We start from the raw sequence: 24,756 nt of genomic DNA on the forward strand, positions 1-24,756 counted from the left end.
ATAGCAGCATCATCGGGGCTGTCGTGCCCCTCCCGCCTCCCAGGAGAGAAGAGGCAGGATCCAGAAAGCCGGGTCTCTAGGGGACACTGCCTCTATGCAGTGTGACGTAGGTGGCCCGCTCTCTGCCACTTGGGGCCTCTTCCTCGGCAGACGGGAGTTCGCTGGCTCAGGATAGCCAGCCTGACTGTGGGCGTCTGTCCAGCATCTGACAAGGAATGAGCCAGGGATTGGGGGCAGACAAAGGAAGTGGTAGTGCCAGATAATGGGGGATGGAGACTCGGCAGGATCCTAGCCCCCAGGGGCTGCCTGTTGCATCTCACTTCCTGCCCCATTGTTGAGGCCACAGGTCCTTGCAGAAAAAAGGCTGGGCACCCGGGCCTGGGGGCTTCCTTCACTGGCAGTGTTTTTGTAACACTGCAGCCACAGTCCCCTTTGTCTACAATATTGCCAGGATCCCAGAGAGCCTTGGTGTGCTGGAAGTCCCTGCTCTGCAGGGAACAGACTTTGTTTTCTTAAATGTGGCTTCCAGGGCTGAGCTGCTGGTGTCCCAGGCACTGAGGGGACAGGAGAGCATCGCAGATGATGTCTGCTGGAAGGCCGGGCTGCTCTCTGGCCCACTCCTATGTGCCTGCCACACAGCTCTTACAGAGCCCCTCCTCCCACAGGACCAACCACCTGAGACAGGACAGCCACCTGGCACTTGCCCCCACTTGGCTGCTGTTGTATTGGACATTTGGGGAGGGGAGCAGTGTCTTCAGAAGTCTAGAGAATATCCCTGAGGCTCCAGGGCCCAAACCAGCCTCCTGTTCCCTGCTGACTTCAGGGCTGATGAGGCCACAGGTGCAGAAGCTGGAGTTTGGGGGGCCTAGGTGAGCCATGGGGGCCCGCCTTTTGTCTGCCCTGCCTGCTTTTCCCGGGGTCAGCCAGCTGCTGGGCTCAGAACATTTTGTGTGTGGTAATTTGGTGTTGCAAAGGACCCCAGAATCTTTGTTTGTTTGTTTGTTTTACCTTTTAAAGCTTACAGATTGCCTGTGGCTAGCTATGTGACCTTGGATCTGTGTCCCAACCCCTCAAAGCCTCAGTCTCCATCTCCACATTTGTAAAATGCACACTGATCATTGTACCTCCCCTGCCGGGTGGCTATATTAGAAATAGAGTCATGTGGGGCGCCTGGATGGCTCAGTGGGTTAAGGCTTCTGCCTTCACCTCAGGTCATGATCCCAGGGTCCTGGGATCGAGCCCCGCATTGGGCTCTCTGCTCAACGGGGAGCCTGCTTCCCTTCCTCTCTCTGCCTGCCTCTCTGCCTACTTGTGATCTATCTGTCAAATAAATAAATTTTAAAATCTTAAAAAAAAAAGAAAAGAAATAGAGTCATGTGAGCAGAGTCTCCTCTGCCTGCTCTGCACATAGTAGGTCCTCAACAAATCATAGCCTTGCGGTTTACTGCCCAGAAGCCAGTGCCAGCGTCTTTTTCCAAGTTGCAGTTGGGATGTGGGTGCAGAAAACAAGGTCAGTCCTGGGAGCCAGCACCATCTTTTCTTAGTCCTCGGGTGCACCGCTGTTTACTACGTGGGTCAGAGCCCCTCGTTGCCACTCGGGAATTAACCCCCTGGCCTCAAGAACCAGCTCCCTACTTCCTCTTAGAAGTTTCTAGAAACTCTACCTGACCATGTGAATGGGTCATCTTTTTTTTTTTGCCTTAGACTGTGGAGGAGGGGGAGGCAACTTTTGTATGATTATACTCAGCTGAATCCGTCCAGAGACCCTACCTGAAAGCCCTTTCCCCCTCCGTGCCCTGGGTGTCTGAGGGATAAGGACGCAGAAGAGCTAAGCCACAGTGTCCTCCAAAGGCTGGCCCAATGGCAGGTGGCAGGGTCCCCAGCTGTGGGTGTGAACAGGTTGGAGGCCCATGTGGGGTCTGGCTTCCATTCGGTGAAAGAGTCTGTGGTCTCTTATCAGCCGTCCCAGACACAGAGCAGAGGTGGAGAAGGTGGGTCTCTCGCAGGTGAGGTGTGGCGGTCCGGCCAAGGCAGCCACACTGCAGGATCGTGGAGAGAGGCCCGCTTTCACACGCTCCCCGCCAGGGGCCTGGGCAGCAGCCACCGCCCACCAGAGTCCCAGGCCCCAAAGCTCCAGGCTCCCTGAAGCCGGCAGAGACCTCCCTGCGAGGCCACAGAGGGCAATGAGCTGGTGGCCGGTGTGCAGGCTCGCCCACTGAGATACCACCCTGGACGCAGAGCCAGTTAGGGAAGACCGATGGCTCTGTCCCCTCCTCCGGGGCACAGCGACACGCTGACACATGCAGAAGCACATCTCCTGCTTCCCTCCCCGAGAAGCCTCCCCCAGTGTCCTCCCTGGGCCCCAGGCCACCCCCCACCCCCCCACCCTGAAACCCCCAAAAGGCGCCCTGGCCATGGAGCCCCGCCCCAGGACACTGCTCTGGGGTCGAAAACTCTCCTGTGAAATGGTTGTCTTTTTTTTTTTTTTTTTAAGATTTTATTTATTTATTTTAGAGAGAAAGCAAGCACAGCAGGGAAAGGAGGCAGAGAGAGGGGGAGAAGCAGGCTTCCTGCTGAGCAGGGAGCCCATCGTGGGCCTCGATATCTGGACCTGGGATCTTGACCTGAGCTGAAGGCAGATGCTTGATGACTGAGCCACCCAGGCACCCCGGTTGTCTTTTTATCTGGGAAGTATTTTCTTCACTGAAGGCAGCCATTTTCCAATACCCAAGCCAACTCAAGCCTCCAAGAATGAAAGATGAAGTTGGTCCCCATTTTCCAAGCTCATTTGCCTGTAGAGTTAGGCCTGATGCCCTTGTTCATAGCACACAGAGCCCCACAGAGAGTTCTGGAAGGAGAGCAGAGCCCTGAAAACACGGTCGCAGCTGGAGGGCTTTGCTGCCAGGAGGGAGAAACATGCCACACAGTTACAGATTTGGAGACTGAGCTACTACACTGGCGGACCTAAGGGAACACCAGTGAGCAAAAGGTGCCGCCTTTGGGGGGATTGTAGTCAGAAGAGAAAGCAGCTAAGCTAACACTCAGGTGAACTGAAGACGATGACAGACAGGGTGAGCTACGCAGGGCTGGGGGGCAGAGTGGAGAGCTGTTTCAGGTTGGGCAGGAGGTGGTGGCAGGCGGCAGCTCACCCAGGAGCTAGGGTGGCCAGATATTTTGGGTTATCTGAGAGAGTTTGCTCTCCAGTGTGACTGGCAATAGCACGCCACTTTCCTCTTGGAAGTGGGCCAGTTTGGGTGACAAAAGCTATGGCTTTTGTGCCTAAAACTCCCCATCGCTAAGATGAGGGAGTCGGGGAAGGGTCCAGAACATGGACGACCACAGCCGATTTCCTAAGCTGAGCGACACCGGAATGCTCTGTGTGGGAGCCCAGGGGCTGGTATCTATAGCCCGGGACCTCATCCCAGCTCTGCCACCTACCAAAGTGCGTGTTCTGGGGCAAGGTGGTCCACCTCGCTGGCCTTCAGTTTCCCCATGTGTGAAATGGGGATAATTCTAGTAGCTGTTTCGTAACATTTCTATGAGTGTTAAGTGAGTCAATAGGTGTGAGGGGCTTAAAACAGTGCCCGGTGCTTTGCATGCTATAGAAATCTTAGTTGTTAGTGTTTCTCTGTTATTCCCCCCATGCCTTGGGAGCCAAGCCAGGATGCCACCTTTGTCACCTGATTGACCTCCCATTCCACTGCCCACTCGTAGGCTCCCGGGCATCCTGACTGGCAGTCCCTGGAAAGAGGCAGAGAAATGGCTGACAGCTAATGATGACTTGATTATAGTCTAAATTTGTATCCAGCTATATATCTGGACAAACAGAGGTTTTTTTTAGGTCTCTAATCTCTAACAGATGAGTTTTAATAAGAAAAGAGTATTTCCCCCACAGCAAGCCCTGAGCTCTGTCTGACGGCAGTCCTCTGACCACACGTGGAGACCCTGCCACGGGTCAGCTCCAGGTGCTGGGGCACCGTGGCTGCTGGAGAAGACAGGCCTGGGGGTCAGAGGAGGTACTTACCCAGCTCCGACTCCAAGCCCTGCCAAACCATTCTGGTTTACCAAGCAATCCTCGAAAATTAATTAGTCCAGGATGTGAACTGGACTAGAATTGCTTCCTTTGTGCTGGGAGCCGCATCTGACTTCAGAGGGACACAGTGGGGTTTTTTCAGCATGGATGGTTCACCTTGGTGTTTTAGGTCACATGGCTCTCAGAAATCTTGGACAACCAATGGGAAAGCCCTCAGAGCCGTCATGGTAGAGCTGACCTTGACCTTCCCAGAGGAGTCTTTGCCTGCAGAGTCGTCATTCGACTGGGCAAAGCTGGACCTCTTTGCTAGTTCCTGAAGTTGCCACTCTCTGGCTCCTACCCAGACAGCATGGGGGGAGCGGCATGGGAGCAGGGGCTAGGAGAAGGGGGATGCAGCAGGAAGATGGCCCCAGAAAACCCCTGTTGTTGTCAGCGACTCCATCCGAAGACGGGGCAGAATCAGGGGGAGAATGTAGGGCTGAGGGTGTGAGACCGTCTGGCTGGCCACTGTGAGGTTCCTCTCCTGAACTAAGTATGCTCACAGGTGGGATGGGCTGAGCTTCCCGGGGAATGGGACAATCTCATTAGGGAGCAAGCCAAAGGAGGCACAGAACTCCCCAAACCCTCCTCGCCCCCAGAGCCAGGCCCACGCCCAGAGCCCTTTGCGCTCCCTGCCAAGGCTGGTGGGGAAGAAAACACAGGCCAGTTTTCCCAGGGCTGAGCTTAGGCCAGGTCTCTAGGCCCTGCCCAGCTGGTAGAAACGTCCGGGGCCTGCCTGCAGCTCACACCCGGCTCCTCGTGGGTAGGCACAGAGGGGACAGGCCTGCGGGGGGGAAGACAGGGGCACAGGCCTTCCCATGCCTCAGGCTTGGGGCACAGGCCTTCCCGTGCCTCAGGCTTAGGGCACACAGCCTCCAGTTACAAGCCTGTGCCCCTCTGCCAAGCTGCCTCTCTCCCTGAGGCCGCTGCCCACCTCGAGAAGAACAGAGCCTGCTTTGAGCTGGAAATTAAAGTCGTTTCCTGTTCCATGTTGTTAAGACACTGCTTATAGGGCTGTAATCCCAATAAATCATATGCTTGCTGAGTGGGGCCGGGTTTTTTTCCCCCCCCCCAGGCTGCAGGGACCTCTTAAAAACCAAGGCCTTAAGAAGCTTATTCTCGTTCATTTTTTTTTTTTTTTAAGGGGGAAAAAGTGGTTTTTGCAGGCCTGTCCTGTCAAAGGGCCTTAGGAGACCCTTGGCTTAATAAGCTCAGGTTCAAGTATATGATTAACTTAGAGACACAAGGAGAAACTGAGTCATGTGGCACGTGGGGCTGGTCTCTGTGGTGCTGCTGAACTGGCTCTGTGACCTTGGGCGAAGCACTTGGCCCCAGGAGGTTGCCATTCCCTCCCCTAGCAAAGAGTCAGGCCATGCCCACTTCTTCACGTGGAAGCCTCATCTCCCGGACTGTCCCTCGTGGTGGTGGCCGCTGTCTTTCGCACACAGACACGTGCGGCCGGTCGGTGGCCTTTTTAAGTGGCGTGGTTTGTCACAGAGGCGGCTCCACCTGATGTGCTGGTGTGCATGAGGGTGATGGTTTCAGCAGCATTGGGGCAGGCAGGGGCGTAGGTTCCTAACCAGCATTCCGTGCCCACCCACCCTGCCCCTGCCCCACGTCATGTGTCGGTGAGTCTGTACCTTGCTGTGTCCCTTCCCCTAGTGCGATCCTAGACTGCCAAGGCCGGGAGGCTGCACTGCCAGAAACGGCTTCCAGATCCCACCCCTCACAGTGGTTGCATCTGTTTTGTCTGTCTTATGACTTGAGATGGAGTGGGTGATGGGCAGTTCGCTGGCAGGCTTTTGCAATCTTTACGTGTTTATACTTGCTAGAGGACCCAGGAGCGGGGAGTCGACCCCACTTGAAGAGCTAGAGTTGAGGCATTTGATAGGATCAGATTCCTGTAGCCTATTTTGCTGCTATGTGTTTTCTCTATCAACAGACACTAACATAGTAATAATAGTTCACTTTTATTGAGAACTTGCCATGTGCCAAATGCTGGGCTAAGCTCTTCCATACATACTTCTCGTGAGGTCGTCCTGTTATTTATACTGATTTGGCTGATGGGACGACTGAGGCTGAGGAGGCACACGATCACAGTTGAATTTATTGCTAGTGATGCTGGATCCCAACCCAGAAGGCTCCCACCTGAGCCCACAGCCTAGATCACCACGGAGTACACAGACGGCCATTGTCACTGGAGTCAACGGAATACCAGCAAAAGAGGTTCTCGCCATGGAAATACCTAGAAGTTGCCTCTTTAAGAGAAAAACAGGCCCAAAGAGTTTAATGATCTGTCCCAAGTTGTAGCGCCCTTTCGCCAGCTTTCAGGAACCTGGGCTTCCTTGCAGTGAGGGTGCTACGGGGAAGTGGGGTAGGAGCCTCAGTTTGCTGGACTGAGAAGGCGCATGCAAGTCATAGAGTATTCTAGAACTGGCCGGGCCGTGTGCCGCCAGAGGCAGAACCCGAGCCACACGCTCTGCCCAAGTATAGCCTTGTCTTGAGGTGGTGATTCTCAAAGTGTGTTCTGGGGACCCTTAGGGTCCTGAAGACTTTCAGGAATCTACAGCGTCAAAATTATTTTCATAAGAATAAAGAGCTATTTACCTTCTTCCTCTCCTCTTCTCACATGTGTCCCGGGGAGCTTCTCCAGAGGCTCTGTTACAAGTGATGACGATATCAACGAAAGCTGATACTGGGATATTGTTGGGAGATGCGAACTGGCGCGTTTACGTTCGAATATTTTGGTTTTTGTTTTGTTGTTTTTTTTTTTTAAGATTTTATTTATTTGAGAGAGCACCCAGGGAAGTGGCAGAAGCAGAAGAAGGAGGCTCCCCGATGAGCAGGATTGAGCCCAACTCAGGTCTCTGTCCAGGACCCAGGGACCATGACCTGAGCTGAAGGCACACGGTTAACCGACTGAGCCACCCAGGCACCCCTAACATTTTCTGTCTGGATTCTGATTCAATAATAGCCATAAAATAACACACTTAAACAAAATCTCTTTGGCAGCCTCAATAATTTGTAAGAGTATGAAGGGGATCCTGAGACCAGAACACTCCAGAACCTCTATTCAGAGATATTGGACCCAGCAAGGGGTGTCTTGGCAACAGAGGGGCCAACCAAAGGGGGTACCTTCAGCTATGCCTCCTCCCCCTCTGGCACAGCGGACACCTGCCCTGGAAGCAAAAGGCTTGTGGCCAACCTCAGCCTAGAGAAATGGCAAGAAGAGAGAAACCTACTTTTTCGTTGGGAGGGGAACAAAGCAGGCTACCCTGGGGACAATGCAGATGCCAATATTCCCAGCCTTGCCCCTCTGGGGCCCTCTCACCCTGAGGGTAGGATGTAGCCACAGCCGGTCCAGATGGGAGTTTTTATGGGGATTTTCCAGAATGTCCAGGAATACAGGCCAGCTTCTCAGCATGTCCAGTGGGCAAGATGAAATTACCAGAAAGGAAGTAGTAGCCTGGAACCCACAGGCCAAGGGAAGGATGTTACTGAGAAAGTCTATGAATTGCTTGTCATTTTATCTTCCCATGGACCACAGGGGACTGGGTAGGCCAGGGGGAAAGGTCTTCAGACGTCAGTGTGGGGGCTGGCCCTGACAGGAGGACACCAGCCACTACCCCAGAGGCAGAGGGACCCTTTTAACCCTGGAGGATTTCTGTATGTTGAGAATATCTAGTTAGCGTTCAATTCAGGAAACAGAAGCCACTCTAGGTCTTTTAAGCAAGAAGCGATTTAATGCAGGGAGTCAGATGCCAACAGAATTATTGGAAGAGCTCAAGGAGCAGGTTCAAGGCCCAGCCTCCCAGGAGGCTACAAGACTCCTCCCGCCAGGGCCGCTCCCTCTGAGATAGCCCCTAAAAATGCAATTCCGGACTAAAGCCGAAAGAAGTCTTTGTCTTTGCTTTCTGAAGCACACAGCCTCTGAAGCACTCAGCCAGGTGGAAAATGGACACTGGAAGGGTCTGTAAGAAAAGAAGAACTAGACCTCATGTCTCATGAAACTGGCAAAGGGGGCACAAACATGGGCTCGGCCTCACACCTGTTCACCAGGCCTCATGCAGCTGGATCTTAATGGCGAAACCTGATTTGCCTCCAGAACCCCAGCTTCAAAGGAGTCTGGGAAATGTAGTTTTCAATGGTTTATGTCTCCAACAAAGATGGGATAATGGAAGCTGAACGAGCCAATCCCCAGTACTTGCCCACCAAGGTTACCAACGCCGTATTTTTTCATGTACTGAACTCTCAGAGGCCCAGAGCGTGATGAATCACGACAGCATCTGATTAGACTTGGTGATTCCCCAAGTTCCCTCTTGGATTTCCCCGAGTGCAGCTGGGATATGCTGCTTAGAGCTTCAGTGTCCATACTTGGCACTTGGTCTTGGCTGTCGGCCACAACAGGGAAGAGTGGCTGGCAAATCCATGAACTAGCTTTTCATTTACACTTCAGTCCCAATGCTGGTGGTTTAGATAAAGCCTTCCCCTTGGATCAGAAGGACTGATATATATATAGAAATATGTGTCTGAGCTTGCCTTCTAGCATTGCAATGTCAGAATTGGAAAATCCAAGACTATTTGGGGAGAATTCAAATGGGTATTTATAATCAAAGTTCTATAAACAGGAGGAATTCACAAATGGCTCGTGAACTTCCTATATTCTATACGCTCCCCCCATGGATTCCTGGCTTCCCCACTTTAGCAAGTCAGCACTATGCCCTTGGAAATTATATGCCATTCTTTTCTGGGCAGAACCAGGAGCTGGTCCAGAGGTGAAAGCTTAGATACACCATAACAAGTTCCTGACGCTCAGCCTTACTTTTAGTCATTGGGCCAATGTTTATTGGGGGCCTATTCTGTTTAGTCCCTGTGCCGGGCATACTTGGGAGTACACAGACATGAGCAGGCCATCGTCCTTGTCCTGAGGCACAGTGGGTCTATTCAGGAAGATGAGACACGTTTATTGCAGGAAGAGCAAGTTCAAAGGGATCTTGAAACGGAAAGAGATTATTTTCTTCAGGGAGAGAGGATCAGGAGGGCTTCTGGAAAGAGAAAGTATTGGAACTGAGCCTTGAAGAATAAACAGGATCTGGATGGGCAGAGATGAGAGTAGGTTCATTCTCTACAGGAGGTATGAAGGGCAGGGGAAGCTTGAGAACCACGGGTGTGTGGTGGTCTGGTATGTCCTGCTGAAGGATCCAGAACTGGAGATGGGTCGGGTGAGGTCCAGGGCACTAGACCTCAGGTCTCTTGAAGGCCAAGAGCAGCTGGGTTTCCCCCACTCGTGACTATTCATCACTCCAAGTGGTACACGCAGACCCGGATAGGTTTTCTGAAACGATGGGCCCAGAACATCAAAATAACTTCCAAATGAACCACCTTCAAGATCACATCTGCTTATTTTGCTTAAAAATAAATAAAAAGCATCTTTTCCCTCAAGGAGAAAAGCCCTTAAAAGTTCTGACAATTTCCTGAGTGTTTGGAAATCTGAGACCAGTGGTCTGAGGGTCTCTTGTGGATTCCTGTTGACTGACTTAGTGGCTGAAGAAAGAGAATAGAGATCCTTTTCCTGGTCACAGCACCTCTCTGTGAGTCTAGGGGCAAGATGGCGGGTGACAGCAGACACCTAGTGCTCCCGGAGCCCAGGGCGTCCCAGGGAGTGGGGTGTGGAGGAGTGGCAGGCATCAGGAGGGCGGGGAGCACACACAGGAATTGGAGGCAGACTCGGGCTGTCCTTGAAGAGAACAGCCACAAGGGGCAGGGTGCCAGGGCTGCCTCATCCTTGTGACCAGGCAAGGAAAGTTCTGGGCAGAGCAGGCTGGTTGTCCATTGAGTCATTTGGCTGTCAGGGCCGCCCACAGCCCTGAGATGGGTTGGACTGTGAGGTGGTCTCCCAAGATGGTCTTCGCCATGGGAGACTTGGCCAGAACGGATAGAGGACAGGAAGAAAGCCCCTCTGGACAGGGAGCGGACCCTGCCTCCCCAGCAATAATCCAGATCCGGCAGGATGGGGACGGGAGGGCTGGGCAGGGAGAGGGCTAGCCCTGAGCAGCTGTGCCCGCTGTATTGCTCAGTGCTAGGGGGCACTAGTCACAGGCCATGTGAATGGCGCCCCCTAGTGACACATGGACAACCTTGTGAGTGGTGCTCCCTAGAGTTGGCAACTCAGAGGCCTTCCCCAGCAGAAATCTCTCCCTGCTTCCACCTCCCCCACCCATGTCACTGTGGCCCTGAGTTTTTAGTGTTATGCTCTCCTGGGACAGGGAGTGGCATGCTGAGGCACAGGAAGGGACGTAAGGCCCACCTCAGCCCAGGTGCAGGCTGAGGAAGGGGGGGGGGGTGACTGTTAACTATGCCCCATACGTCAGGACACACAGCTTCACGACAGCCCATCTCACAGATGCCGAGAGCAGGCTCAGGCTGTGTTGGTCTGTGGTGATGGGGCACAGCTGCTTGGAGCAAAGCTGGGGTGGGAGCCAGCGTCTGTGAGTCTCTTCCCTCTGCACACCCCCCACTACCCAGGAGGCAGTCTCCCCTGCAGAGGGAGACCCCTGTCTGAATTCAGGAGTCCCCCATTTGACAGGCTGGCAAGCCATTCCTTTCATGGGTCACCTAAGGCCCTTAGGTTCTGCTCGTGGCCCATGATGGGAATTTCTCCTGACCCATGACAGTGTCTATGGAAGGGGACAAATTGGGGTCTCTCTGTGGGCAAGGAGCAAGCCCCCCACACCTCACTGCCTGAAGCTTAGGGGTGAGCAGCCGCTGTAGCTATGCTCAGAGCATGCGTGCTGGAGGGCGCCCCCTACCTGCCTGACCCTCTCTCTCTCTCTCCTGCTTCACAGGCCCTTCATGCTGCTGCCGCCCCTGATGGAGTGGATGCGTGTGGCCATCACCTACGCAGAGCACCGCCGCAGCCTCACCGTGGACAGTGGTGACATCCGGCAGGCCGCCCGACTGCTGCTGCCCGGACTGGACTGTGAGCCCCGGCAACTCAAGTACGGAACGGGGGAGGAGTGAGGCTGGAGGGCCCGGGCTCCACACCCAGCCCTCTGCATAGTCCCCTGTCTGGAGTTGGGGAGGGAACCCTCCCAAGGCTTGCTCTGTGGGTGCCATGCCTCTTAGACTGATCATTCCAGACCTTGGCTGCTTTCTGGGTGCATCTTCTGCAGCCGTGGGTGACAGAGCAGACACGCATTTGGATATGGGCAGGAGAGCCCGCACGTCTGGCTCTGTGGGATATTTAGGGAGTAATCAGCAAAGGCGGGTCCTCTCCTCTGTTCCTATCTCTGACACTACTTTTTCTGAGCTCCTCCTTGGTGTAGGCACTGGGCTGAGCCCTTCCTTTGTACATGTGTCATCTTGGTCCTTATGACAAATTTACAGAAAGCGGGGCTGTAATGCACGTGTTACAAATGGAGAAACCAAGGATCAGGGAGGAATAATAATTCACACACAGATACTCAGCTAGAAAATTGTCTGAATTTGAAGCCAGGTCTACATGGCCCCAAGCCTAGACTCTTAACTTTCTTCCCAGCATGACTGTCTTATATTGGACTGGTCTCCAAAAGTTAGTCTGGAGAATGTTCTGCTGGTTATCCTTGTCGTATGAGAGACATGCTTCTTTCTTTCTTTCTTTCTTTCTTAGCCTTTGCCCCGACCCCAGTTATAGCCTCCTCACTCTCCATGGAAAATTCCCAAATGTTATTCTGGGACATAAACTTTCCACACTTTGGCCCAGCTAAGGCTCCAGGCTGAAGCCCCCCATTGAAGTCCCTCCATGCCATCTCGTAGAAACAGTTTTTAATCTGTGACTCTCGTTGGTAGGATGGCTGGATGGTAGTGGGATGGTCATGGGGTTCTGGGCCTTTCTCCAACATCTGTTTGGTAATTCTGGGTCTCCTCGGGAAGCCTTGAGGAGAAGATGTAAGCCAAGGACTGGAACCTACTGTGGGCATCCTATACTCCGAGGGCAGCCTTCGCCCTGCAAAAGGCATACAGGCGAGCACTGTGGCCCAGGCTGGAGCTGCTTCTGGGTCAGGCAGAGTCCCTGGTGGGTTCTTTCTGAGGGGACTTCGTTTCCTGACAGTGGACAGCTCCAAGAAGCTCAGAGCTCTTCTTTAACATGCTTGCAGAAGAGCAGAAGTCTGTGCTCCTCATGTCACTGAGCATGACAAGGCCAGTCGCTGCCGATCAAATGTAATTCCCTGTCTTCCCGCCCCTCATCAGCTTCACCTCCTTGAGAGGCGAAGCCCTTGCCCCGGGCATTCACACACAATCCTGATCACGCATCTCGGGGTCCCGTCTGTGCAGACCCGAGTGCTGTTTCAGCTCCTTCCGGAGGCTGGATGCCCGAGCGGCCACGGAGAAGTTCAACCAGGACCTGGGCTTCCGCATGCTCAATTGCGGCAGGACGGACCTCATCAACCAGGCCATCGATGCCCTGGGCCCGGACGGGGTGAACACTATGGACGACCAGGTGCGTGCAGAGAGCTCTGCTAGCCAGGTGCGGGGGACATAGGAGGGGACTCACCGTGGTGAGTGGCGGTGGCACAGTCCTTCTGTTCCAAATCTGAGAGCTGCTCTGCTCGGTGCTCCTGAGAAGTGGGCAGCCTCCCAATTGGCACCCTGCCCCGGGGTTGGTGGGCCGTCAGCTGGAAGACTTTCCTAGCACCGCCGGGGAAACCTGTCTAGGAGCTTCTGCTTCCCCCGGCTGGAAGGCCAGATGCTGGCCCGGATGGTGCAGGGCTGGGCAGAAGCCCGGAGGACTGGCTGTGAGAACTAGTCACTGGGGCATGTGCCCTGGGCGCCTCGTGGGCTGCTCCGCGCCAGGCCCACAGACCCTGCTGCCTCCATGGAGTTAGCGTTCTACTCGGGGAAACACGTGCTAAGAAATACAAACGTAACATACCGAGTGTGGTGGTGGGAAGCGTTAGAGAGTAAAATGAAGCCAGAAGAGGAAGCGTTGGAAGTGATTCACAATTTGAGATAGAACTCGGGGGTCTTGTTTGCTGTTTACTGTGTTGGCCATGAGGGGGGCCATTTGTAGGGTGCGGCTATGTTCCAGGCACCGTTCAAAGTGCTTTGCCCAGATGCACTCATTCAGTCTGGACGGTGGCCTGAGGAAGTCGTACTATTATCATCCCCATTTTATAGATGAGGACAACTGAGCTCTGGAGAAGTTGCTTTATGTGAGGTCACACAGCCAGGGCAGAGCAGAGCCGGGGTCAGAAGCAGTCTGACTCCAAGCTCTTCGCCCCTATGGACTGTCCAGCTGGTTTGTCTGATGCCACTTTGTGCATCCTCACTGCAGAGATGATGGCACTGTGGTCTAGAAGGCCACACAGACGCGGGGGGGAAGCTCCGTGACAGCAGAGGACTTGGGTGGAATGCTGTCCCGTGAGGTGCCAGTGCAGGACGGGGTGTGCTAATGTGCCAGCTCAGCCACGAGACCAGGGTGGACCTGGACAGGTGACCATCAGGCAGGACGGCTGGGGCCCAGCGCCTCCGGGAGTGGGAGGGCAGGGCTGAAGCAGAGAGCGGTGGGGCAGCGCTCCAGGGAGAAGGTGACTGGGAGCAGGAGCACAGAGGTGGGATGGTCAGGCCATGTGCTGGGCTGGGGGTCCGAGGCAGGGCAGCAGGGAGGCCACAGGCTGGGCACCTCTGTCAGAGCAGTTTCCCCAGGCCTTGCGGGGGCTTTCATCCTGGGGGATCTGCTCCTTGCTTAGAGCGCCGGGGTGAGGCCCGGGGCCATCATAACCGTGGCATCGTGGACAAGCTGCCCCTCACCTCCATGATGAAGGTCACTTTCCTCGCCTCCACCCACGGGGGACCGCAGCCCCAGCCCTGTAAGGTTCAGGGACACCTCTGCATCTGGCACGTAATAAAGACTCAGTGAGCATTTGTTCTGGGTCTTGCATCCATGCGAGGACAGCTATGGTTATCCATGAGCTCTGGCCGTCGGCCCTGCTAGCTTTACCCTCCCCGCGGACCTGGAGGGGGATGGGGCTGCCACAGAAAGGTCGTTTCCCCTCCCGGGACTCGGAGCCGATGCGAATGCTGCACCGCGTGCAGATGCCGCGTCAGGCAAGTGCGGAGGGGGCTGACAGCAAGCCAGAGCCCCCTCCTGTCGCCGGGCTCTTCTCGGAATGCTCGATCCTGTTTGTGCCCTCAGCCTTGGTGTTTATGGGATGATCTGTGGGTAAACAGTCTCTCACCCGTGATTAATGTCAGGCCATTTCTTTATCTCTCGGCACTAGGCAAGGATTTATGAGGTAAGGAGATCTTGTCTACACACAAATAACCTAATAAATAACATCGCAGGCTCCAGACGCGCGCTCGCCAGGATCCAGCTGTGGAATAACACTTTCCCCCGCCGCCTGTACTATGACTGGCCCCGGAGACAGGCTCCCAGCCAGGAGGCAGCCCGGCGAGCTGTGCTTCGAAACACAGGGAGGGACTGGGCCTCAGCTTTCGGAAAAGCTCGTCCTGGCTCCGTGGCACAAGAGAGCAGAGTGAGACCCCCGGCCGCACTCCGTGAGCTGCTTCCGAGGGGCGGCTTCACGGCTCAGGCGGATCTGGGTCCCGTGTGAGGTCCTCCTCCTCCTCGTGTGACCTGGCCTCGGTTCTTTCTGCTCCTCGTCTGTAAAATGGGGATAACAATAGAGCCTCCCTCATAGGGGTGTTATGGTGACTCAAGGAGATGTTGGCCATAAACCACTTGATGGGGTGACCGAGGTGCCCAGGGCCAGGTGTGGGTGAGGAGAGTGCCGGGTGACACCGCGGCAATGACCAGCTCACTGCGTTCTTGTGATTTCTTAGCTCCTGAGGTTGGCTTCCTCTGGACAAAGCACTTCACACACAGTCACTCATCTTTTTTACAAGCCTATGAGCTGGATACTGTTGTTCTCGTTTTCAAGAAGAAACAAGGAGAGACAAGTGACCTGGACACAGTTTACAACTCCCCTTGGCAGAGGGGGCCTCGTCTGGCCAAGTCTGGCTCCAGTGCCCCTGCTCTCCACCCCTCTGGGGTCCCGCCACACTTGTGGAAATGGCCCCTGCTCGCGCCTCATGGACTGTGTGTCCCTTGGTCCCGGGAGGGGCAGGAGGGCGAGCTCAGGATGGGCAGCTGGGTCCAGCAGGAGCCCGGACTGTGGTTTCTGGGACTGAGGCCCGTGGATGACGTGACACCATGTCTGTTCCCGGAGGGTTTAGGGTTGATCTTTGATTCCCGTAGGGCCTGACGCCGCTGATGTACGCCTGCGCAGCCGGGGACGAGGCGATGGTCCAGATGCTGATTGACGCGGGTGCCAACCTGGACATCCAGGTGAGCAGCGCCGCGGGGCACCCAGCCCAGCAAGGGAGCAACCCACAGTCTCCAGCAGCTGCGCCGGGGCGGTGTCTGGGAGGAACGGGAACGCAGATGCTCAGGGCACTTCTGCTCTCACCTGGGCTTCCCATCCGAGAGCGGGGAGCAGAGCAGACAGAATGGGCTCGGTTCTGTTTCCGGGACAGCCTCGTCCCTGCCGTGTCCCTACCCAGGAAGGGTGGCGCTCACCTATCATCCTGCCAAGTCTTGTCTGCGGCAGGGCAGGGGTCGGGGGGCTTCATGCAGACATGACTAGGGCAACAGAAGGCACTCAAAGGGGCTCCTAGTCACCCTCCCAGCCGATGCGCCCCCTTGCTCAGGTGCCTGGGTCACCTGCCCGGGAATGGCACTTGCCCACCTGAAAAAAAATGGCTCCTTTGTGGTATTTTCCAGGTTCCAAGCAACTCTCCCAGACACCCCTCCATCCACCCCGACAGCCGGCACTGGACCTCGCTGACGTTCGCTGTGCTTCACGGGCACATCTCTGTGGTGCAGGTGAGTGTCCACCACGTGTGCAGGGAGCCCTCGCCTGCCCGGGGGGCCAGGCCCCGAAAGTAGCCCTGCCTGGAATCCGAGAGAGCAGAGGTGCTGCTTTGGGCCTCTCTCCGAGTCAGCAAGACAGACCCCCCTGCCCCCATGGTTTGGCTCAGGGAGAGGGTTTAGGATAAGGATACGTGTGCAATTTTAGGGAACAAGCCCAGGTCCAGGCAGGCATCTCCGTATCAGTCCGGGAGTCTGCGGGCTTCTGGAATGGCACGTGGGCTCCTTTTTCTCTCTTCCGATCGTCTTCCCCACCTGTAGCCCTTTCTGCTCCCTGGCCCCATCTCCGGATGTCCTTCTGGTTCTGCCCATCCCCATTCAAGGCTTAGTCTGTGGATTTCCCAGTTCCTGAGAGGACTCAGAGCGGCACAGCCCACCTGGCCAGACAGGCCACGCCCTGTTGTGCCCACGATGGCCCAGATAGCTGTGGCTGGGGTGAGAGTGGGGCTCCAGCCCAGAAGGAGAGCCGAACAGCGGCTCAACCCACATAGGCCACCAGCCACTCTGCCACTCGACTCCCAGAGTCCTTTGCTCCTCGGGCCACTGGGGTGCACGGGGTTGCACACTCCTTCCTGGGAGTTCATGCGTCCGCCTCGCAGACTGTCTGCTAGACGGCAGGTTTTCTGAGGGCAGGGGCCGTGCCCAGGCTGTTGCCTGTCGCAGCGACTCGGTAGTGGGTCTGCACTAGGCCAGCTGCCGTCCTCTGCCTACTTGCCACTTCCTGCCCTCCTGAGCACTGAGCAGAGCTCCAGCCTAGCCCAGACCGGCCGGCAGGGCTGTGCCCCAGACCTGCCTGGACTGGGGCCCAGTTTCACCCCATCAGGCGGGCCTCCACCTCCCCCACCTTGGCGCACCGGCTCGGGCAGCAGGGCCACAGCTGGTTTCTGACTGATGAGAGCCTCCGGCCAACAGCCATTCCCCACTTCCCACATGCCAGAGCCCAGGCTTGGCGGTCAGCCTGGCCTCCCCATGCCTGGTCTGCAGGTGTGCGGTGGGCGGGGTTTCCCCTGGATTTGGAGAAGGCTGTGGGTTTGGCGTCAGAAACCCAGGAAGGATCTCAGGGCTCCCTCCGGAGCAGCCGGTCAGGGAAGGTGAGGTGCAGCTCAGAGTCACCTGCTAGAGCTTCATGGACGCCACCCCTGCCCCAAGGCAAAGCCAGGCCTGGCTCGGCTGGAACTGCTTGGCGTCTGTTAGCCCTGCACCATCTTGTCCCTACCAGAAGGGAGAGAAGTGTCCCGGATAGAGAGGTCTTGCCCCAGCCCCGTGCCTCCCCATCTTGCCTGCTGGACTCCTCTGGTGAGACCCCATGAGGCCTTTGGTTACGATCCCTGTTGTGGGCTCAGCACCATTCCATTTCATCCCCAGCATGGCAGCAAGGCAGGCCTCTGGCCATTTTTCAGATGAGGAAGACTGAGGCCTTGGGAGTTGAGCTCATTCCCCACCTGAGGTCACTCACTGGTTAGCAGCCAGCACTGACACTCAGCTCTTTCTGACTCTAACACCTCTCCCTTTCCCACTACCTCTGCTGCCTCCCAGAACCTCAGTTTCCCCTGGTAGATGGGGGGGTGATACTTTCTGTTCTGCTCACTTGCATAAGTTCTTAGAAAGGTCACTGCAACCGATTCATAGGAAAGCATTTGAAAAACAGGCTCCAAGGCCCCCACAAGCTCAGGGCCTTGATCCAAAGCCACAAAAGTGGATGTGAAGATTCTAGAAACTGGAAGCCCTGAGGGTAACTTCAAGTTCCAGAGTTTAGGTTCCTCAGCTGCCCAGGTGAGCTGGGTCTTGGCCACATGCCTGGAGGGAACCAGAGGCCCTTCGCCCAAAGCCTCCCCTGTCACATCCCAGCCACTCCCCGCCACGCTGATGTGTCCTGCCCCCTGTCCTGCCCTGTGCCCTGCAGCTGCTGCTGGATGCCGGCGCCCACGTGGAGGGCTCTGCAGTGAGTGGCGGTGAGGACAGCTACACAGAGACCCCTCTGCAGCTGGCCTCCGCAGCCGGTAGGTATACGGCAGCTGCCCTGCCCAGCAGCCCCCACCCCCCCCCGCCACACCAAGGGGTCCTCCCAGCTGGGGCAGCAGCCAGACTCGCGGCCACATGCCCAGGTCCCTGAAGCAAGCCCAAATACGCCTCCTTCTGGACCCCTGGGGACTCCCCCTCACCCTGTTCATCCTCCTTTCTATGGAGCTCGGGAACTGGATAGCAGCCCGGAGAGGCGCACGGTGACAGGGGCAGTGGTAGCACCCTCTGTCCGCCTTGCCTTCCAGGGAACTACGAGCTGGTCAGCTTGCTGCTGAGCCGAGGTGCTGACCCCCTACTCAGCATGCTCGAAGCCAATGGCATGGCCTCCTCCCTCCATGAGGACATGAACTGTTTCAGCCACTCGGCCGCCCATGGCCACAGGTATGCACCTGGGGTTCCTGTCCCATGTGATACAGGAGCATGAAGCAGCCTTTCAGGGACCCAAGTCCCCCATGGGGAGCAGAAGAGCTAGAGATCTTTCTAGATGGGGGGGTCTGCGTGGAAGCCACCCAGAAAGAAGATACAGGTCCTCAAAGAACAGAGAGGCCTCCGATGTCGGAGAGACACTGACTGGGTGGTGGGGACGGCCCCCACCTCCTGGTGGAGCTGGGACTGCCACTGGGTCTCCCACTTCTTGTAGACTCTCCCCTGCACGCTCTGGCCCACCCTGGGGCCAGTCCCCTCCCATGCTTGTCCCCTCCTGTGTTCCCTGGGTAGTTATTTCCTGGGGCTCCCAGGGCCTCGCACAGCATATGCTTGCCCTGAAGAGCCTCCTGGTGGCTGTGTGGGAAATCACATCCCCCTCTGGGAGCAGATGGCAGACCTTGCTTTGTGGGAGCCAGGCCGGCCCAGGGGTGTGGCGGGGCGGGCAGCAGGCTACGACCAGAGCCATCCGGCAGCTCTGGAGCGGAGTAGGGGGCAGACGAAGACAAGAGAGGAGGTTATCAGAAGCCAGAAAGGGGGCCCGGAGGGAAGGGTGGGCTGGACAATGACTTCCTATTCTCCAACGCTGTTCTCAAAAGCAGTGCGCCTGCTGTGGCCTCCTCCCTAGAATGCTTTCTTCTCTGGCCTCTACTGATGCAGTCCCTGCTCAGCCACCAAAACTCACCCTCTCCTCCGCCCCCCAGGGCCATACTGCACACCCGTGCTCCTAGGCCTTTTCCCCCAGCGGCCCGTGGTTTCCCTATTGTAGCCTCTTCGCCCTGTGCAGACACGCTCTGTCCACACATCTGCTTCCCATTTCTCTCTCTGGAACATGGGATTTGGGGGGCAGGGGTGGTGGCCGGCTCACCTTCCCATACCAGTGCACGGCACAAGTGAGGCGCTCTGTAAGCTCGGTGAGCTAACAAGGCAACAGCAGGATAATCCTGGGTCTCTTGAGAGGGCCTCTGCCTGGTGCGGCGTGACCTCTGTCACAGACGAGGAGCCGGCTGGGCAGGGCTGCTGGGAGGAGGCTCAGCCCCCCCAGGTGACCTGTGGACCTGCCCCCCGCTGCAGCCATCCCAGGCCGCAGGATGTGACAGAATGAGGGGTACGGAGCCAGCCGTCCTGGGTCCACATTCCTGCCCCATGTGACCTTGAGTGCAACGCAGTCATCAGCCATGAGCGGTGGGATCCCGGGGCTCTCACAGGGTTAATGCAATGCCACAGTGCACGGGAATGTGCTCCGTCAAGTCCAGTATCCTCCACACGGGAGTCCATGTGACCGGCTTCTTGCCTTCAGCTCGTTGTTGTTTGTGGCAGGCCGGGAAACAAAGCATATGAACATGTCCTGGGTTTCAGACCCTTCCCGCAAGTACAGTTGACTGTCACCTCAAGGTTCTGCTACGTGTCAGGCTCTACATCCGATGCTGTCCATTGGCCTCCCGTTAACCCTGGAAGAGGGTGACATGGACACCCCACTCCACAGATGACAGAGCAGTCAGGGCACAGAGAGGCAGAGAAACCCATCTGAAATCACACAGCCAGGAGGGCAGGGCCGGCTTAGCCCCAAAGCGCATGACTAAGTAGTACCAGGATGGCGGTGACAGGGGCAGAGGTGTGTCTTGCCAGGGCCAGTCCCTCCGAACACCCCCCCTGCCTTGCTCAGGTGGCTACAGATGGAGGGTGCTGGGAGCCCCGGCCCAGCCTGCCTGGGAGGGGAAGGCTGTGAGCCCCTAGTGCCCACAGGTGGCCCACACCAGCCCATCGAGGCCACGGGGCTCAGGAGGGCAACTCTGGTGAGCACCGTCCATGGCGAGGACCTCAGGCACTCCCCCTCCATCATCCCCGGGCCTGCAGGAACGTCCTGAGGAAGCTCCTGACACAGCCCCAGCAGGCCAAAGCTGACGTCCTGTCCCTGGAGGAGATCCTGGCCGAGGGCGTGGAGGAGAGCGACACCTCCAGCCAGGGCAGCAGCAGCGAGGGGCCCGTGCGGCTGAGCCGGACCCGCACGAAAGCCCTGCAGGAGGCCATGTACTATAGCGCTGAGCACGGCTATGTGGACATCACCATGGAGCTGCGGGCACTGGGTGAGGCCCCACACACGTGCGCACACAAACACTCGACCACTCTCTAACAGACGGGAGGAGGGCTGGGCCCACAGGGGCAGACAGGCTACAGGGCAGACAGGCATCGGGCGGGACTCCATCTCCGTGGGCCTGACGGCGGCTGGCCGGGGCAGGAGAGGCCGGGAGCCTCAGCTGGTCCTCCATGGGGGTCCTCCTTGGAGTGCGTTGAGAGGGCATCGGCCCAGCCCTCCAGCTTCAGGCCCTTCCTCCTCCCTGGTGGGAGCTTTGCAGCCCCCAACCTGGGATGTGTGGCCCCCGGAACATCTGTGTCACTAGGAGTCAACATTTCTGGTCAGTTAGAGGCCAGTTTCTGGCCTTGTCCTGTGACATGGCCAGACTCGTTCGCTTCTCGGGTCTGTGAGTCTGTGGATGCTCCTGCCTTCAGGGAGGCCACTCAGACAGGCAGACCTGGGTGCAACCCAGCCATTCCGCTGTCACTGATGCTGCAGAGTCTCGTCTAAGACCGTGACGTCCTGCAAGGCCCGGAGCCAGCTCTCCATGAGCTCTGCATGTCCTCTGCAGGAGGGCAGCTGGGCTTACTGTCCCAGCAGCCACCACACACACGTGCCCAGCCTGGGCCAGGGGACTGGAGGCCATACCTTCTTGCTGCCAGCCAGGCTCAGTGTTCCTCCCTGTAAGATGGGTGCATCATTCCTAGCTACAGACAGAACACCAAGGCTGCTAATGCTTCCTTCGTCATTGTGTCCCTGGGGAATGCCATCATCCTTTTTTTTTTTTTTTTTATTCCACAGTGAGGCTGGGGGGTAAGAAGCTATCTCTCTAATTACCAAGGAAATTACGAGCTTTTGTCATGACCTCCACAAAATAGTTTTAAGTTACTTTATGGCCCCACTGACACCCTCCAGGGAGCTAATACACAGTAATTACACACCACTGGATGCCAGTGCCCTGAGTGCTGGACAGGCGTGGGCCGGGGTGTCCGTGCTTGATAGGTCACCTGGCCAGCCCCCGTAATTGTTAGGTCTTCCCAGTAAGTAGTCGCGGGGCCCCACAAACAGTGGAGCTGGTGTGGCCCCAGGCTGAGCCGTCTGGGTGCCCTGTGCTCGGGCCGGAGCCATTCCCTTGCCTTATCTGATGGGCACCTGAAGTCCCCTCTGACCTCTCGGCAGGGCCAGTCGGGTCCGTGAAGCTCCCCTGCCCTGGCTCGAGAGCCCCTCGGCCTGAGGGAACCGGACGGGAGCCCACCTGAACAGGGGGTTGCTGTGCAGTGGGCTCGGGGGGTCCATGCGCCGCAGAGGTGACGACCGCCCGCCCTCCCGCCAGGCGTCCCCTGGAAGCTGCACGTGTGGATCGAGTCTCTGAGGACCTCCTTCTCCCAGTCGCGCTACTCGGTGGTGCAGAGCCTCCTGCGGGACTTCAGCTCCATCAAGGAGGAGGAGTACAACGAGGAGCTGGTGACCGAGGGCCTGCAGCTCATGTTTGACATCCTCAAGACCAGTAAAGTGAGTGACGTCAGCCGGTCCTCGCCCCGAGTGCCGGGCCGGCTGGGTACCCGGGCTGGCTGCGGCCAGACAGACGCAGGCCCCCTCCCACACACCCCGCACCCTGACTGCCGCAGCCTGGCTGCAGAGCCCCCGGGGGAGCTGTCGGGGCTGGAGCCTGGCCAGAGAAGCCACCTGGGGTCTCCGCGATGGGGGAACAGGCATCTCCCACCAGGCCAGATCCAGGAGGAGCAAAGGCCGGTGGCTGCTCCGAACCTTCAGAAAGGAGCCCACTGTGTCTGCTGCCATGGCCATGGCTGGCGGGCTCACCGCGCCTCTCTCTCCTCTGCCCGGCAGAATGACGCGGTCACCCAGCAGCTGGCCGCCATCTTCATGCACTGCTACGGCAGCAGCCCGGTGCCCAGCATCCCCGAGATCCGGAAGACCCTGCCTGCCAGGCTAGGTGAGGCTCACCCCGTGGCTACCCGCACCTCGTCCTTTCCAGGGGAAATCTGTTTCTCTCCCACAGATCTTGGTCTCCTGTTCCCCATTCTTGGCACCGAGGACCTGGCCCTAGTGTCTCTGTTCTTCCCCTTTATAGCCCCACCCTGGCCTCTCGGAATGCTTACCCAATCCCCCGGGGCGCCCTTGGTCATGTCTCTTATGTCCCTTTGGCCATAGATCCTCACTTTCTGAATAACAAGGAGATGTCCGACGTGACCTTCCTAGTGGAAGGAAAGCTGTTCTATGCACACAAGGTCCTGCTGGTGACAGCTTCTAACAGGTAGGCCGCCTCGGGAAACAGGCCCCAGCTTCGGCTCTGGATGGGCGGGGGAGGCTTCCGGTAGATGGGAGGACACACAGGTTCCTTAGAGGAGCCTCTGCCCTGCGGAGATGGGTCCGGTGGACAGGGGGCCGTAGGGGTGGGACCCAGAGCTCTCCAGGAGACGCGCTGCAGTAGCGTTCTTCCTAGTCGAGGTACTGCTTCTGATTATTAGAAAATGTTCTGGAATGAAGAGTCACTTTTCAGGCCAGAGGCATCACAGTCACTGACGGGGGGCAGTGCGGACAGATCGGGGCCCAGCCTGGCTGTCAGCCCAGGATGATGTAAGCTGCCATTTGTGAGGATTATTTTGGGAGCTGCAGTAATTTTAAAAATGTCCCGTCTCCCGGTGACCAGTCGGGTGATGGATGGTGCCATTACTGCCCCGTGATGAAGTCAAAGTCATGTGCGAGACCCGCCTCGTTTCACCCCCTTTGCTCCAGGTTCAAGACGCTGATGACCAATAAATCAGAACAAGACGGCGACAGCGGCAAAACCATCGAGATCAGCGACATGAAGTACCACATTTTCCAGGTGTGTGAGCCTCCGTGCTGCTCCACACGTCTCAGGGCAGGGGTGGCCTCCCCCAGCACCCCCTGGCTTTGTCCGTCTCGGCTGGGAGGCAGCTGGGAGTTGGCCGTCTTGTTCTCCAACCCCCCTGCCTTCTGCGTTCACTCACTCCATTGTCGGCAGGAGCTTCCAGGTCTGTCCCCGGCCACAGTGGCCGTTCCGGCATGGGCTTACAGTTCAGAGCCTCGTTCACGAGTCCTGAGCTCTGACCGCTGGGTGAGGGGCTTGGGCAGACGGACGGAGACACGTGAGGCCCGGCACCCACCACGCATGCTTGTAGGAGCCCTCCTTCCTCAGGGTGGGCTCCCCACAGCACAGACTGCACGTCAGCCCCCCCGGCCCCCCCACATTTCAGCGGGCCCCCGGACGGCTGGCCCCCACACTCTGGGGAGCACGGTGTGGGCTGCACCAGTCCTGCCAAGCATCGGACCCCAGCCAGGCAGGCCAGGCAGAAAGAGCCAGCTGGGCCATCCTGGTTGTGGAAGACCAAGGTCAGGCTTTCGGTCCCTCAGCTTTAGAGAACTTCGGAGGTTGCGTGATAGACACTCCACAGGCTGGCCGCCAGTCGCAGCCAGAGAGTCTGGAGGGAGGAGGCTGGCTGGGATGTCAGCCGAGTCCCCACTGAGGGCACCTTTCTGAGAAGTGGCGACTCTAGGTCTCCAGCCTGTGCGGTGGGCCCCAGGCTTCAGGGACGACCCCCAGGGGCTGGGACTGAGGCCAGGGAGCAGCCAGTGTGGGGTCCAGGGTCGAGCCCTGCACAGGACAGCTTTGTGGCCTAGTGAGACGGTGAGACGGGTCACTGTCACAGGAGCACAGGGAGGAGCCATCGAAAATGACCTAGTTCCCCCCTCATGCGGTCTTCACCCACTTACTGTTAGCGTTTCATTGTCCCTGGACACCGTGGGTACAGCAGTAAACAGGACAAGGACCGGCCCTCTAGGAGATGGGACTCCGAGAGTGAGAGGTGTGGGGACAGCGCGGGGAGTGCAGGAAAGAGGAATCTAACCCCCAGCTACAGCGCCTCCGGGGTCTGGGGCCCCCAGCTGGCAGGGGCAAGCTCAGGCAGGAGAAAGTGCAGGCCAAACTCCAGAAGCAGAGACCACAACATGCTCCAGAAATGCCCTCTAGTCCAGTCTGCTGCCCTGAGAGCCATCGCAGGAACGGTTTGACCTTTAACCCTTTGACCTTTAACACAGGAATCTCCTGAAAAGTGCTGACCACTAGCACTTAGGCAGGCGTGGTTCCAAGCGCTTTGCCGCTGTTAAGCTTCGGAGCCCAGCACCATCCGAGGAGGGGTGGGTGTTATTCCCTGTGGGTAGATGAGTCAGAGGCACAGAGAAGTTGAGGGACTTGCCTGAGGTCACACAGCG

The 24,756-nt window shown here is 57.3% G+C and overlaps 1 protein-coding gene across 1 annotated transcript in view; it reads left to right on the forward strand.

Moving 5' to 3' along the window:
- ABTB2 (ankyrin repeat and BTB domain containing 2) overlaps window positions 1–24,756 on the forward strand; it is a 173,156-nt gene that overhangs the window by 141,751 nt on the left and 6,649 nt on the right. Inside the window, exons 4-14 of the mRNA XM_004755964.3 lie at window positions 10,918–11,070; window positions 12,386–12,551; window positions 15,309–15,398; window positions 15,834–15,935; window positions 17,884–17,980; window positions 18,248–18,383; window positions 20,283–20,512; window positions 21,836–22,014; window positions 22,351–22,456; window positions 22,675–22,777; window positions 23,260–23,350. Of these exons, the coding sequence (XP_004756021.1) occupies window positions 10,918–11,070; window positions 12,386–12,551; window positions 15,309–15,398; window positions 15,834–15,935; window positions 17,884–17,980; window positions 18,248–18,383; window positions 20,283–20,512; window positions 21,836–22,014; window positions 22,351–22,456; window positions 22,675–22,777; window positions 23,260–23,350 (1,453 nt within the window). The remainder of the gene's footprint in view (window positions 1–10,917; window positions 11,071–12,385; window positions 12,552–15,308; window positions 15,399–15,833; window positions 15,936–17,883; window positions 17,981–18,247; window positions 18,384–20,282; window positions 20,513–21,835; window positions 22,015–22,350; window positions 22,457–22,674; window positions 22,778–23,259; window positions 23,351–24,756) is intronic.

The sequence above is a fragment of the Mustela putorius genome, unplaced genomic scaffold (genome assembly GCF_011764305.1).
Source record: "Mustela putorius furo isolate JIRA1106 unplaced genomic scaffold, ASM1176430v1.1 tig00003859_pilon_pilon_pilon, whole genome shotgun sequence".
NCBI lineage: Eukaryota > Metazoa > Chordata > Mammalia > Carnivora > Mustelidae > Mustela > Mustela putorius.